At 57.4% G+C, this 13,126-nt stretch overlaps 1 protein-coding gene and 1 long non-coding RNA gene across 17 annotated transcripts in view; one reads left to right on the forward strand and one right to left on the reverse strand.

Moving 5' to 3' along the window:
* The window catches only part of AGAP1 (ArfGAP with GTPase domain, ankyrin repeat and PH domain 1), a 558,467-nt gene that overhangs the window by 141,212 nt on the left and 404,129 nt on the right, over window positions 1-13,126 (forward strand). For 3 of the 16 annotated variants that reach the window (XM_021075532.2, XM_084998786.1, XM_084998783.1), the window contains exon 1: window positions 8,938-10,001. The exons of 8 other annotated variants lie outside the window; for them this stretch is intronic. In XM_021075532.2, coding sequence (XP_020931191.1) covers window positions 9,032-10,001 — 970 coding nt within the window. In that variant the 5' untranslated portion in view covers window positions 8,938-9,031. Of the gene's footprint in view, window positions 1-8,789; window positions 10,002-13,126 lie in introns of those variants that run through there. 5 more of the 16 variants (XM_084998785.1, XM_084998787.1, XM_021075530.2 and 2 more) reach the window with 4 other exon arrangements.
* LOC106506417 (uncharacterized) lies at window positions 977-10,908 on the reverse strand. Its single transcript, XR_014829146.1, has 3 exons — window positions 10,569-10,908; window positions 3,903-4,572; window positions 977-3,048 (listed from the first exon to the last, which is right to left on the reverse strand). It is a non-coding gene; the product is annotated as an uncharacterized LOC106506417 (long non-coding RNA).

Genomic DNA, 13,126 nt, shown 5'->3' on the forward strand with positions numbered 1-13,126 from the left:
AGCAGGAGAGACAGGTGTGGTTGCGTGGCCCGTGTGAGGCCACTCTGGATGCTGGCCTGAAGTCTTCCTAAGGGGGCCTGGGCCAAGGCACTTTCAGGGAAGGCAGAAGCTTGGGCAGTGGGATGGGGAAGGGGGTGGGGGCTGCAGGCCACCAGTGCCCAGCCCTTTCCGCTCTGCCAGCGTCTATCTGCAGGGGGCTTGGGGTCCCTACCCTTGAGCTTGCATGAGAGTCTCCTGAAGTGTGGAGGGTCTGGCGGGGGCTGCACGCTCAGTGGACACATCGTGAGGAACGCAGTGCAGTGGGATGGGTCGTCCTTTGGGGTGAGGGGAGGGGGAGGGGTCTCTGGGGCATCAGAGGCTGGCAGGGCTATAGCTGGAGCAGAGACGGGATAGCTCGTGGCTTTGGCTGCCGGTGCAAGGATCCGAAGGACTGGGCAGGGAAGGGTGCTCCGGTGGAAGTTCTAGAAGGAGAGAAGGGCCAGCACAGAGGGTCCGACCTCTCCTTCTAGAAGGGCCGTCCTGGCTGTTGGAGGCCAGGCTGGCGGGGCTGCCTTAGCGGGCGTTTGGCTCTGGGAGGGGGCCCTGAGAAGCTGGTGAAGGGAAAGGCCTGGGCTGAGGAGGTGGGTGTGGCCCGGTCCTCCGCTCGGACCCTGGACTCCCCTGGCCGCCTCCCTTTGTAGGGAGTGACAGGAACAAAGGCATCCAGGGTTGGCGCCTCAACCCATGCTCTGTGTATCACTCATCGCCAAGCCCACTAGTCATGTCCTGAGGGGTATGGGACTTGAGCTTAGAGGCTTCTCAGGCTGCCTTTGATCCACCTGCCGCTGGGCAGATCAGGCGCCATGAACCTTCTTTTCCAACTTCGGAAAAGTCTGGTGCTGATTCATAACCAGCTTGCAGTTTAGCAACACTCCTGGGGACAGAGCTGGCGTTGGGGGCAGCGGGGTGGGGTGGGCAGAGTTTTGAGACCCGCCGATTGGCCATAGCAGATTTATTTATCATTTCCCCCCTCGGTCTGTCTTTTTTCATGGAAGGTTCTGGGGTTGGTGGTGATTTTTCAGAGGAAGCGAGCCTGACACAACATGATAATTGGGGAAGGAGGCGCATAAGGCCCCACTCCCCCAACTTCCTGCTGCAGGAACCCCTCGCCCCTGCCCTTGGCACGCTGGGCGCTGACAGCCTGTGTGTGGCAGGCGGATGAGAGGACAGAGGTTTTATTCCTTCTTCCTGTGTCACAGCTGATCCTGGTGTCCCCAGAGCTTGAATGCAAATTGTCGCTGACGAGGGGGTGGCTGCTGCCACCAGCCGCCCTGAAGTGTTTATCCTCTGAGTCTGGGGACCGGGAGCTGGTGACACACTGGCTAACGAAGGCAGGAGGCTACTCACGTGTCTCCCACTGCGGATTTGGGGCGGGCATGGGGGGGGACGGTGAGGTTTCGAACAGGCATCTTAGTCATGTTTTTAGCATTTAGAGGAAAACGTATCAAACCTGTACGTCCCCGGGGCACAGATGAAAGATTTCCAGATATTTTGGCGGCCAAACCACACACGGTATGTGGTAGTGATAACTCCTGAGAAAATAGGCTTGTCTTTGGTGAGCTTTGTGACAGTGCCGACAGTAATCCCCAAGGCATCATTTGTGTCCTTGGTTTCGACTCTCACGGAAGTTCGGGATTTTACGAATCTTTGGGGTCCGTGGATCTGAAGACCAGCCTGCTTTAGTAAACATCCAGCTGCTGTGAGACCCGTCGAAGGGGCTGATCTTTGACAGCCTCTGGCATTTGTTTCTATTCCAGAGGCGGCCAGGAGGGTCCACGCCAGACCCTTGCTGGGTTTGAACTGTCGGGTCTGGAGGACCATTGAGCAGCCTTACTGGGGGGTCCCGCAGAGGAAGGTGTTACCAGATAGGCTGGTGCCGGAGCCCCCTGCACCCCCGAAGGCTGGGAGGATTAGGGCATCCCTGGGTTTTCTCCATGCAAATCCCAAAGCTTCTTTGCAGCTGTTCAGGGGACAGGTGCAAAGTTGGGGGTTGGTCTTGATGAAATCCTTCTGACGCCTCAGCCGACTCTCCACAGAGCTAGGGGAGCAGCCTCGTGGGGAGCCCTGGCTGCAGCCAGCGCCCAGTACCCTAAGGGTGACCCTAAGTGGGAGCTGCTGAGGTGGTCACACCCAGCAGTGGCGTTTGTTTCCAGAGAGTGGCAATGAATGGGCTTGGCTCTGGTTCTCCCTTCAGCCACTTCGGCCTGACACAGGCCTGTACTGGGGAGTACGAATCGACTCCTAAGGGATTTGGGCATAGTTTTGAAACCAAGCCCGCTTTTCAGGGGTCTCCTTACGTGGATGTGAGGTTTCCGCTTGGCTTCCGACGCTTCCTGGGGGCTGCAGTACCGGCTGTGGCCGGCCCGCTCCTCTGTTCCCGCGGTGGCCTCCGGCAGGTTGGCTTCCCTGGGGGCTGCTTTATCTGCGAAATGGGTCAGATGGAGATCTCTTCCAGCCCTGGCTCTCTGCACTTTAAACGGCGGCTCCCGTGTATAGAGGATGGAGTGACACTGCTCTGACCTAGTGCAGGAGGGGACCCTGTGACAAGGCAGCTCCAGCCCTGTTTCCGTGGTCCCTCCAGCCTGCCCCCCACGTCCCTGCCGGGTTTGAGGCCTCCTGGAGGGAAGCCAGGAGCTTAGCTGAGATCCCACAGGCTCTCTGATGCATTGTCCACACCCGGGCAGGCACGCATGGGTCCAAGTCTTCAAGCCTCTTGCTTAGGACATGTTCTGATTAAACACAACACAATATTGCTTTGGGTTTTAAATAGTTACTGCAGGCAGAGCTTCATTATTGTCCTTTGCAGCATCTCAGTCACATCCATGACGCTCATTGGTTTAAACGAATTATAAGTGATGACGCGTCTGTCACATAAGGACTGGCGGCCTCCTCCGTCTCTACTGCTGTTCTTCGGACTCCGGGGAGGATTACTGGAGCTCATGGCTTCTCTTTGTATAGAGAGACCGTCCAGAGCTCTTCATCGTGACCTACAGAGGCAGGCGGGACGGGCTGAATGAAGAAAATGGTAAAATGAGAGGTGGAGAAGCCGGGGACGCTCCCCCCTCCCCACCCCGTCCCCTCTCCACGTGGTGTGTCTTGCCTGCGCCTTTGGACGGGTCCCCCCGGAGGCACTTTGCCCCCAGGAGACATCTGGTGATGTCTGCCTGCGTTTTTTGGTTGTTGTGGTTGGGGAGGGGGTGCTGCTGGCATCTAGTGGGCAGAGGCCAGCCATGCTGCTAAATAAACAAGCTGTGATGCACAGAGCAAACCCCCCCCCCACCCCCGGGCCCCCTCTGAAGAGTGATCCCGCCTGGAACACCTGTACGCTGAGCTGGACACACCTGCTCTGGAGGAAGGCCACGTCCCATTGGACGTGGAAATAATTTTCTGCCTTCCTCTTACCTGTCTCTTCTTATCACATTTATTTATTTTTTTAATTGCCTGTGTGACTTTATTATTATTATTATTTTTTGTCTTTTCTTAGGGCCGCACCCGCAGCATATGGAGGTTCCCAGGCTAGGGGTCCAATCAGAGCTGCAGCTGCCAGCCTGCACCCCAGCCACAGCAACGCCGGATCTGAGCCGCCTCTGCGACCTACACCACAGCTCACGGCAACGCCGGGTCCTCAACCCCCTGAGAGAGGTCAGGGATGGAACCTGCGTCCTCATGGATGCGAGGGGACGCCACGATGGGAACTCCTTTATTACGTGTTAGCACTTTCTTCTGGTTGTTGGTTATTTGTGAGCCTTGTCAGTCCCCACGCCACGTCTGTCGGGGTCACCGTTCCGGATGCACTTCACACACAAAACCCCCCAAAATCCAGCATGAGCGCCCACGCCGCCCCGCGCAGGCATGGTACCCACCGCCAGCATCTTGTGGTGATCACCTGTTGTCTGCGGTCCAAGCCAAGGACCCCTGCCCCCAGAAACCCTTGTTGGCGGGATACTGAGTGGGACTTGAGTTCCCGCTGGGGGTGGGTCTCCCCCTCCCCTTTCCCCCGACTTCAGGGGCACCAGCTCTCCGGCTTCCATGTGTGCAAACTGCCTGACTCTCAGATCCGAGGATGCCTTCCATGCACCTTTCATCTAAGGTCAGGCCAGCAGTCATGGACCCGCTTTCCTCACTCTGGGGCTGGAGTCTGGCTGTGGGGCCGGCCGAGGTTACACTGTGAGCTTCCGGGTAGAATGGAAGTGCCTGGAGCACAGGTGCTGCCTTACAACGTCTGGGGCTCCCTTTACATCAGACGGTCTGGGCCCACAGTTGGGCCTGCAGGCTGCACTGCTGTTGGTCCTCCAGGAAAAAGGCGAGCAAGATGTAGGTGCTGGGTGGTGGGCTGGGGTTTTCTTCTCCTGGATCAGAATGTCCTTGGCCCTAGGACCCAGCATACTCCATACTTCTGGGACTCAAGGGTCCAGTCCTTATCTCCTGGGTCCCTAATGAGTTCAGCCTGGGCAGGGTGATGGCAGAAGCTGGGCATCACAGGAGGTCTTAGGTCAGAAACCCTTCCTCCTGCAGTGATCTGACTCGGTTCTCCTGCCAAAAGGTAAAACACGAAATGGTTAGGAAAACATGCATCTTTCTTTTTGCTTCCTAAACGTATTTGTCAGCCTGCTGCCAGAAGGGAGAGTCTGTCACGTGCCCTGCCATGGGGAGGGGCCCTTTGTGGGCTGCCAGGGTAGGTGTGCAGAGGCCAGGCCAAGGTCGGCTGGGGACAGGTTGCCCACAGATGTGTTCCTGCTAATACTGTCAACGAGGTGACTAGCTGGCGAGTTTGCTATTTGGGAAGTCAGCTTGTGGAGTGGGCGGCTGGGCTGTGCTGACTACCAGGGGTTTCCTTTCAGCGAGGCTGGTCGGCTGTACTAAGGCTTGCGAAATAGTATTTTCCTGCAGGATGTTTAATTTATAGGCAGCTAGAAATGGCCCAGAACAGGGAAGTCGTGGGAGGGGGGCCAGAGGACCTCATAAACTCGGGACTGGGAGAGGGAAGCCAGCTGCCCGAGGGAAATGGGGGCGTAGGTGGGCTGCCCCCCCTTCCCCTACCCCCCACCCCTTCCACAGTCCTTCCTTCTCTGACACTGGCGGCTCTGCAGTGCTGAGGTTTTGCTGGCCTGCCTGCTGCTTGGTTTTGATGTGGCAGTAAAATCAACTACCGTCTTTCTTTTTTTTTTTGAAGCCAAAATGGTGATACAGACATACTCCATGGCATGGAATCATGCAAGAGGTAAGGGTCTAATGCGGCTGCTTGAAAAAGCAGTAGGTAAATAAAGCATCCTGCTGACCTGAACATGCATAGCATGATTATTTTAATTTTTCAAAGGCAGTCTGGCTGCCTGAAAGGGGATGGAGATTTTTGGAGGGGCAGGCTCTGTCTGAGCCTCTGTCTCCTTCGCCTCGGAAGAGCCCACATATCCAGGGCCGTAGGGAGGGGGCAGGTCGCCCAGGTTTTTCAGCGCCGACCATCAGACCTCACGGGCAGGCATTACGATTGGGGTGGAACAGGTGCTGCTTGTGAGGCAGGAAGCACCGAATGGTGATGAACATATCGCCTCTGGCAGAAAGAGGTTCCCTCCTTCAGTGCCATCTAAGATCCCATGTCATCTAAGGTGGATCAAATGGAATCTTCTACTCTGCAGCCTGCATCCTAGTATGGCACAGTGCAAAACCCGGGCTGGATTTGCGACAGCCCAGCAGCGATGGGAACGGTTCACTCTTGGTGCCCTAAAGAAATGCTCTTCTCCATCCCAACCTCCCACCCACCCCCGTGCTCATACAACGCGGGTGCCTTAGGTGACCAGATATATTTATGTATCCTAACTGCGCTGATTTCAGACTAAAATTCATCTCCGTGTTTGAGAGTTGCCGTGGTCTCAAATACTGGTGAGAATGGACCCCAGGCTAACTCAGGGCTTTGGGTTCTGGCCCCAGCAGAGATCCCGGCCTCTGCACTGCTGAGTGTTGATTTTATTGCTTATAAACGCGATGGACCTTTCCGTCTTTGCAGCTGTAAAATTTGAGGCTTTTGCTGCATCCTTGGGTCCTTACCCCGCGGGCAGAGTGCTGGGCACTGCCTGCCCTGTACCATCCTTTCATCTTTCTCACTGTCTTTGTATGTTCAGTGACTTGGCCCTGAGAACTGCCTGCAGCAATTTTCACAGGTTTGGGGACAGAGAGACCCTGCCTTGTCACTGTGGAGTGTCACCAGAGATGCTCAGTATATATATTTGATAGATAAATAAATAAATAGAAAAGTGAACAAATGAAAACGTGCTGAGCCGTTGAGATGTCGTTTGTGCTCTATGAGCATAAAGTTTGATAATAGTTACACATTCGTTCCTCTCTCTGAGGTCCACAAAGTGAACTGTTGGCAAAAGGAATGACACTGAAGCATGGACATGGGCACAGGCACAGCGATGAGCTGTGTAGCCTTAGGGGAAGCACTCACCCTCTCTGAGCCTCTGCATCCCCTGAACCCAATGGGTTCTAGAAACCTTATTCTGATAGATGATTACTGCTTGGCTCCCGTCCTAGAAGTTGGTGGTTCAAAGGGGCTTTTTATTGCAATTCAGAAGGTAAGACTGGTCTGTCCTGGGGCCCCCACCTTTGCAATGAGGGCACGTTAGAGTCACCACTCCTGAACCCTTGAGTGCCAAGAGCAGGTGCCCTATGATTGTGGCAATCACATTGTTCAGGTGGAACCACTGAGGGTGATGTTTTGAAGTACTTGAAAAAAAAAACTTCAGAGTTCCCTTGTGGCACAGTGGGTTAAGGACCCAGCATCGTCGCTGCTGTTACACATGTTCCATCCCAGGCCCGGGAACTTCCACATGCCACAGGCATGACACCCTCCACCCTGTAGTCCTTTTTTTTAGGGTAACTTTAGGTTCATAGCACTATTGAACAAAAGGTACAGAGAATTTCCATTCCCCCCCCCCCGCGGGTGGAGCATTTGTCACCATCCGTGAACCTACACTGACATGTTATCACCTGAAGCCCAGAGTTTACATTGGGGTTTATGCTTGGTGTTGCATATTCTCTGGGTTTGGACAAGTGTATGTGTCTGACATTATGGCATCATACGGAGTATTTTCATTACCCTAAAAATCCCGTGTCATAAAATATCTTTTAAAAATTAAACTGCATCAACTAGCAGTTTTTCTGATTTATTCCATCAAATCTGAATAGTTCATTTCACTCTCAGGTAAAATCCAGATTTCCTAGGAGATAACCCCCCGTTCGTAAGCAACCTCATGATTCATCTTTATATTCTTTTCAGGGCTCTGAACACAGTCGGTGCCACCTAATTACTTGTTGAAAGATTAAAAGAAGGGAAATCGGCTCTTGCAAACATTTGTCTCATCCTGGAGGAGCACCTGGCAGGCACACTTCCTAGGAACAGCCTTGGCGTTTCCAGGCCTAAGGGAGGTTGTATAAGAGCCTTCAGTTTGATGAATGGGCATTGTATTGGTGACACTAGCTTTCTGAAACTTTTAAACAAGCAAACCTGAGAGATCAGTGTTCAGGACCTCATGAAGAGCTAATTAAGAGCTTTTGATCAACTATGTGTGAACATTTTGCTGCATCAGGTGGTATCAGGAGCCGGTATCTATAGACAAGAGGTAGCAAGTGGGAAAATGATGGACGAGAAATCAACATTAACTATTAATGGTAAATATCGAGTGCTTACACAGAATGTCTGCACATAGTCTCTTAGCAAATTCAGTCATCAAGAATGCACAGAGCTTAGGTACGCCCCCCACCCCCACCCAACACACACACACACACACACAGACACTTTACAGGTGTCAAACCTGAGGGGGCTAGGAAGTGGACAGGCAGGGCTGGGACTGCCAGCCTCCCTTCATCAGCTCTTAACCACTGTATTCTGCCTGTTATCCTGGGCAGTATATGCCCGCCGGCTGCCAGGAGTTTCCCCCACGCATTGGGAGAATCCGCCCAAATGTTTTAGGAGTGAAACTGCAGGGTCCTTCATTTGGAGGGCAGAGGTGTGGGCACAGCGCCATCACGGGATGCTGCCTTCTGGGGCCCTTCGTTCTGTCCTTACTGGGAGTGCACCTGCTCCTGTGTAAAGTTACCACAAGTACCTGGGGTACCTTGGGTTTTTTTTTTTTTTTTAACAAGTCTTTGAGTCACATCTTCAGAGCTCCTTGATTAGGAAAGGTGCTGCCTATAAATCATAAAAAATGTGATGCCTCGTATTTTGTTTGCTTTGGAAAGCAAGCCCCCAGAGGGTGGGTTCAGGCGGGGCATAAGCGCCGCCCCCTCCCCCCATGCCAGCTCCAATCGGGGGAGGCTCCGGTCCGCGCGGCTGCAATCCACCCCGGCGCTTAGGCCTGGCCGCCGAGCCGCGCTCCCGCCGCCGCCGCCGCCCGCCGCCGCGCTCCCGGGACTCGGCGGCCGGGCTGGGCGCGCGGCCCGCGGTCCCTGCACGTCGGCCCCCGCCCGCCCCGCCCCGCCCCGGCGCGCATTTCCATTTTAAACCGCCGCCCGCCGGCCCCTCGTCCGCCGCCGGCGCTGCTGCCCGTGCGTCCCGAACCCAGGGAGTGGCGGGGGCTGCGGAGCCGCCGAACTGTGCGAAAAAAGCCCGAGGATGCAAGCGGGTTCCGCGCTGTAGACAATGAAGCCGCGGGCGCCGCCGCCCGCCCCGGGCCCAGCGCGCCGCGACCGCACCTGCCGGTGAGACCGGCCCCACGCCTGACCCTCCGCCCGCCGGGCCCCGCCGGCCGATGGCTCGGCGCCCCGGGCCCGGACCCCGGCACTCGGGCCGCGCGGCGCACCGGCCGGCGGGCGCCGGAGGCGCGGTCCCCGCAGCTTGAGAGCAGCCCTCCCGGCGAGCGGGGGGCGTGGACCCTCTCCAGGCGCGCCCGCCCTCCCCGCCTCGCCCGGCGACCGCCCGACCGTGCGGCCCGGCCCGCGGCGCGCTGGATGCGGCGGAGCCCTGGCGAGCGGCGCGGCGGCCGCGGCCCCGGGCGACATGTACCTGCTGGACGGCAGCGGCGAACCCGCGTCTCCGCCTGCGGACGCGATGCAGCGCGGGACGCCCCCCAGGAAGACAGTCTACCGCATCTCCGTGACCATGGTCAGGAAGGAGCAGCTGGGCGCTCCGGGCCCCGGCGGCCCCGGCCCGCGCCCGGCTCGGAGGCCCCGGCCCGCGCGCTCCCCGGACGCACCCGGGCGGCTCCTGGAGGAGGCGGAGGCGGCAGCGGGCGCTGAGGATCTGGAGGGCCGCCGGCCGCGCGCCTGGGACTTCCGCACCTTCCGCACCCGCAGCACCGGGCAGCTGGAGCTCGGGCGGCTCCGGCCGTGCGCACGCGACCCGGAGCCCGCGGATCTGGCCGGCAGCCCCCCGACGGTGGAGGAGGCGCCTGGCTCGCCCGCGCCCGGTAGCCCGGACGTGGAGGGGGCCCGGGCCGCACCCCTGCGGCGGAGCCTCAGCTTCAGGCACTGGAGTGGGCCCGAGGCGCCGCAGGGCCCGGCCCTAGGCCGCGGGAGGCGCCACAGCAGCTCCGGGAGCCTGGCCTGGGCGCCGGGTGGCGAGGCTGTGGCCGACCCCGAGGCCGCCCTGGAGCCCGCGGCCTCCGCGCAGCCCTCCTCGGAGAAGCGCAACACCCTGGACGTGGGCGAGGTGCTCAGCAAGAACGATGCGCTCTCGGACCTGGAGCGCTGGGAGCGCAGCAAGAGCAAGAACCGCACGCTGGACAACAGCGACTTGCAGCGGCTGGAGCGCGCGCGGGCGGCGGCCGCGGGCCCCGGCGCCGCGTCGGAGCACCGACTGCTGCGCTTCTTTAGCGGCATTTTCGCGCGCAGGGACGGCGCGCCCGGCGGCGGTCCTTCCCCGCGGAGCGGCGCCTCCAGGCCGCGCGGCTACTTCAGCAGCCTGCGGCGAGCCCCGGCCGACACGCACTCGTCTAGCGCCGAGAGCATCGACGGGTCGCCGCGCAGAGGTGGGCAGCGCGGCGGCGGCGGTGGAGGGGAAGGCAGTGGTGGGAACCGGCGGGGGTTCCTTATTGGCCTGCTTGGCTGTGCCCGCCGGGGCTTGGGAACCGCTAAAGAGACCTGTCGTCCTAGGTCACCAGCCAGCAAGTGGCCGTGGTGGAAGGGAACTCTGGTACTGGGTTTTTTCCCCCAGTCATACTGCAGGTCTGGAAGTTCTGCACTGCCCCTGCTCCCACGTGCGTGCGGTGGTGCCTTTTAGGGTCTGTCGCCTCGGCCAAGGGAGAGATCTCTTTGCCAGGCGGTGCCTATCTCCCGCAGATGCTGGCGCGGCCTTCTCCGCAAGCAGGCCCGCGAGCCGGTTGCTGCAACTGCGTGCTTGTGGGCTGTGATCCCTGTGGGCGGCAGCAGGAGCCGGGGCTTGGCCCCTGAGGCGGCCGGGCAGGTGGCGCTGGCTGGCCTGGAGCGGCGGCGTTCACCTCGGTTAATTTCGCCCTCCGCCCCCAAGCCTGGTCTCCCAGCGGGCGCCCCCATCTGCGAGTGCCGCCGTGTGGCCTGGTGGATTTGGCAGCTCTCACCTGTCGGTCCGCTGGTAGCGCGGGTTCACTCTGGTGGTCGGAGCGAGGCCTTTCTGCCCACAGCCTTCCTGCCAACGGGTATCGCGTGGCCGGAGAGATGGGCTGGGACAGGACTCTGCTAGCCCAGGGCGGGGAAAACCGCACCCCGCAGCCTGTTCTTGTGGCCTCCAACCGCAAGCTTGCAGGGAAGATTCTGGAGGCAGATGTGCTAACATTCTCTTGCAAGAATGGACTCACCTTCTGGTGGTTGTTTAGGGGTCAGAATCCTGTAGAAACTGCACAACCCCAACCCCTCTCTCTCTACCTGCCTGGGCATCCCGCGCGAGGGAAGGGGCTGGGGGCGGGCCGTTGGGCTGGATTGTTTATGTTCTTCCGGAGGCGGGGGAGGGGCCTGAAGGGGGCGGTGGTCTTCCTTTGACCGCGGAAAGATCCTCAGTGACCGCCTTTCTGCGCATCGCCAGAACTCTTGTTGTTTGGAGATGTAGTGGGGGTTTAACTGGAGCTATTCGCCTGTTAATTCCTGACCCTGGAAAGCACCCCGCCTCAGGGAACCTCACAGGTGAGCTGGCTGCCCAGGGCGTGTGTTTGACCAGCCAACACAAAGGAACCACCGCCCTCACGGAGGGATTTTAAAGGTAAACTGGAGACAAGTGAGGTCCTGTTCGCACATATTCATTGAGCCTCAGGATGTCCCGCTGGTGTTGGTTAACGAAGGTATACCCTGGAGTTATCTGTGGCCCGCCTTGCCCTAGTTTAACCTGCAGCAGGTATCTTTTGTTTTAAGCTGCCTCGGACGCCTCACTTTGAAGCCCAGCCCTTGTGCCACCCCTCCCCCCATGCCCTTAAACTATTGATTGGGGTGTGAGTTATTTTGTTGCGACTCTTGGTTGGCATCACTGGCATTTGGTGAAGTTCAGATATGCAGGCAGCAGGACTTCCTCTAATAGCAGGCTTGCATCTCTCTTCTCTTGGGCTTTGTAGAAAACAGTAATTAGCTGCCTGGGTCCCAGACAAGTACCCCCCCCGGGGGGGGGGCGGGGGGTGTGGCACAGACACCACCACTTAGAAGGAAAGTGTTTCATTGTGGTGCCTACCACGGGAGCTGAAAGCATTGGGGGCTGGCTGGGTGTTTCCTTTCTTGTTGGGTGGAGAGTGGATCTGAGGCGGTAAAGGTGTGGAGTGTATTGGAATTTTTCTCTCTAGGGCAGAATAAGCAGATAACAGCAGTAATACTTAGAATAATGTGGGGTTCCTTTGTCCCCTGTGGCTGTCCCTTCTGAGGGCGGAATTACTTTGGTCTGAGAGCAACGGCAGCAACGTGGGTTGTGTAGCAAAACCGAGTCTTAGCGAACTAGGTTACAGCTCACAGTTGGAACTCTAGGGCCTTACCAGTTTCGAGGCCATCCCAAAACGATCCCCTCCTCTGCCCTTGGCTAAACTGCCTGCATCGTCAGCATTCTTAAGATTTCTGTGAGACCAGCATCTAGGGCACGTAAATGGTCTCAGAATCGGTGGGAGCTGGTGGGACGTCCCGTCTTAGTGCCGCTGTGTATATGCTCTCTTCCTGGGACATAGATTGTTCACAATTTAGATGCTGTTTAAGTGAGGGTTTGAATTGAGGGTCAGATTCTCTCAGGTAACATTCAGGTACAGTGGACCTCGGGCTCAGTGTCCCTGTGAAGGTCCCCAGTTGGGGCCCGGTGGGTTTGCAGCGCTCTGGAATTTGAGTTTTAGGAAGCTATTGTGTGCGTGACCTAAGATGGCCTGTGTGCCGGGTCTGCGCCCTGTGCTCAGGTGAACAAAACGCTGCAAAGCCTGAAAGAGTCCCACTCAGTGTACAAAATAGGCTTTGCCACCAAGAGGCTGCTCAATGTGTGCATAAAGCTTCCGCTTTCAGACGTGTTTGGATGTCACAGTTCTGTAAGCTGGTGCAGACCCGTAACGAGATAGCCGTCAGGAGGAGTGTCGCTTGCTTCCTTTAATCTCAGCCACAGGGTATCAAAATGGGACAGCCTTTCAAATATAAAGGATGTAGGTTTCCTTTTGTTAGACTCTTTCAGATGTTACAAATTTTGAATTGACCCAGTATCTAATTATCGTATGATTTATTTGGCCTCTCAGAGTTACTTGTTTTAGTCTTAAACAAGGTCTCTTTGCAAGAGTCTTCTTTTCAGAACACACACAGGCTCACACATTGCATAGCTATGGTTTTCTTCTAATCTTCATTCAAGGCACTGGGATGAAAGGATCGAAGCTCCTACCTTTGCTGGATGATTCTCTTGTGCCGTTTCTGTTTCTTTTTTTGGCTGTGCCTTTGGCATGCAGAAGTTCCCGGGCCAGGGATCGAACCCGCACCACAGTGGCAACCTCAGCTGCAGCAGTGACAATGCCAAATCCTTAACCTGCTGAGCCACCAGGGAACTCCCTCGTGTGCTTTTGAATCCCTGTTGGCTCTCATCTTTTTGAGGGGCTTTCTCTTCCTTCCTCGTGACATGTAAGAGTCACCTCCCAGAGTTCCCGCACCACTGCTCTCTGTAAGGTCTGTTACCGTTAGGGAG

The sequence above is a fragment of the Sus scrofa genome, chromosome 15 (genome assembly GCF_054392235.1).
Source record: "Sus scrofa isolate SSC_HxYL_T2T_F1_AM1 chromosome 15, Sscrofa_HxYL_maternal_Yorkshire_Landrace_v2.0, whole genome shotgun sequence".
Taxonomy (NCBI): domain Eukaryota; kingdom Metazoa; phylum Chordata; class Mammalia; order Artiodactyla; family Suidae; genus Sus; species Sus scrofa.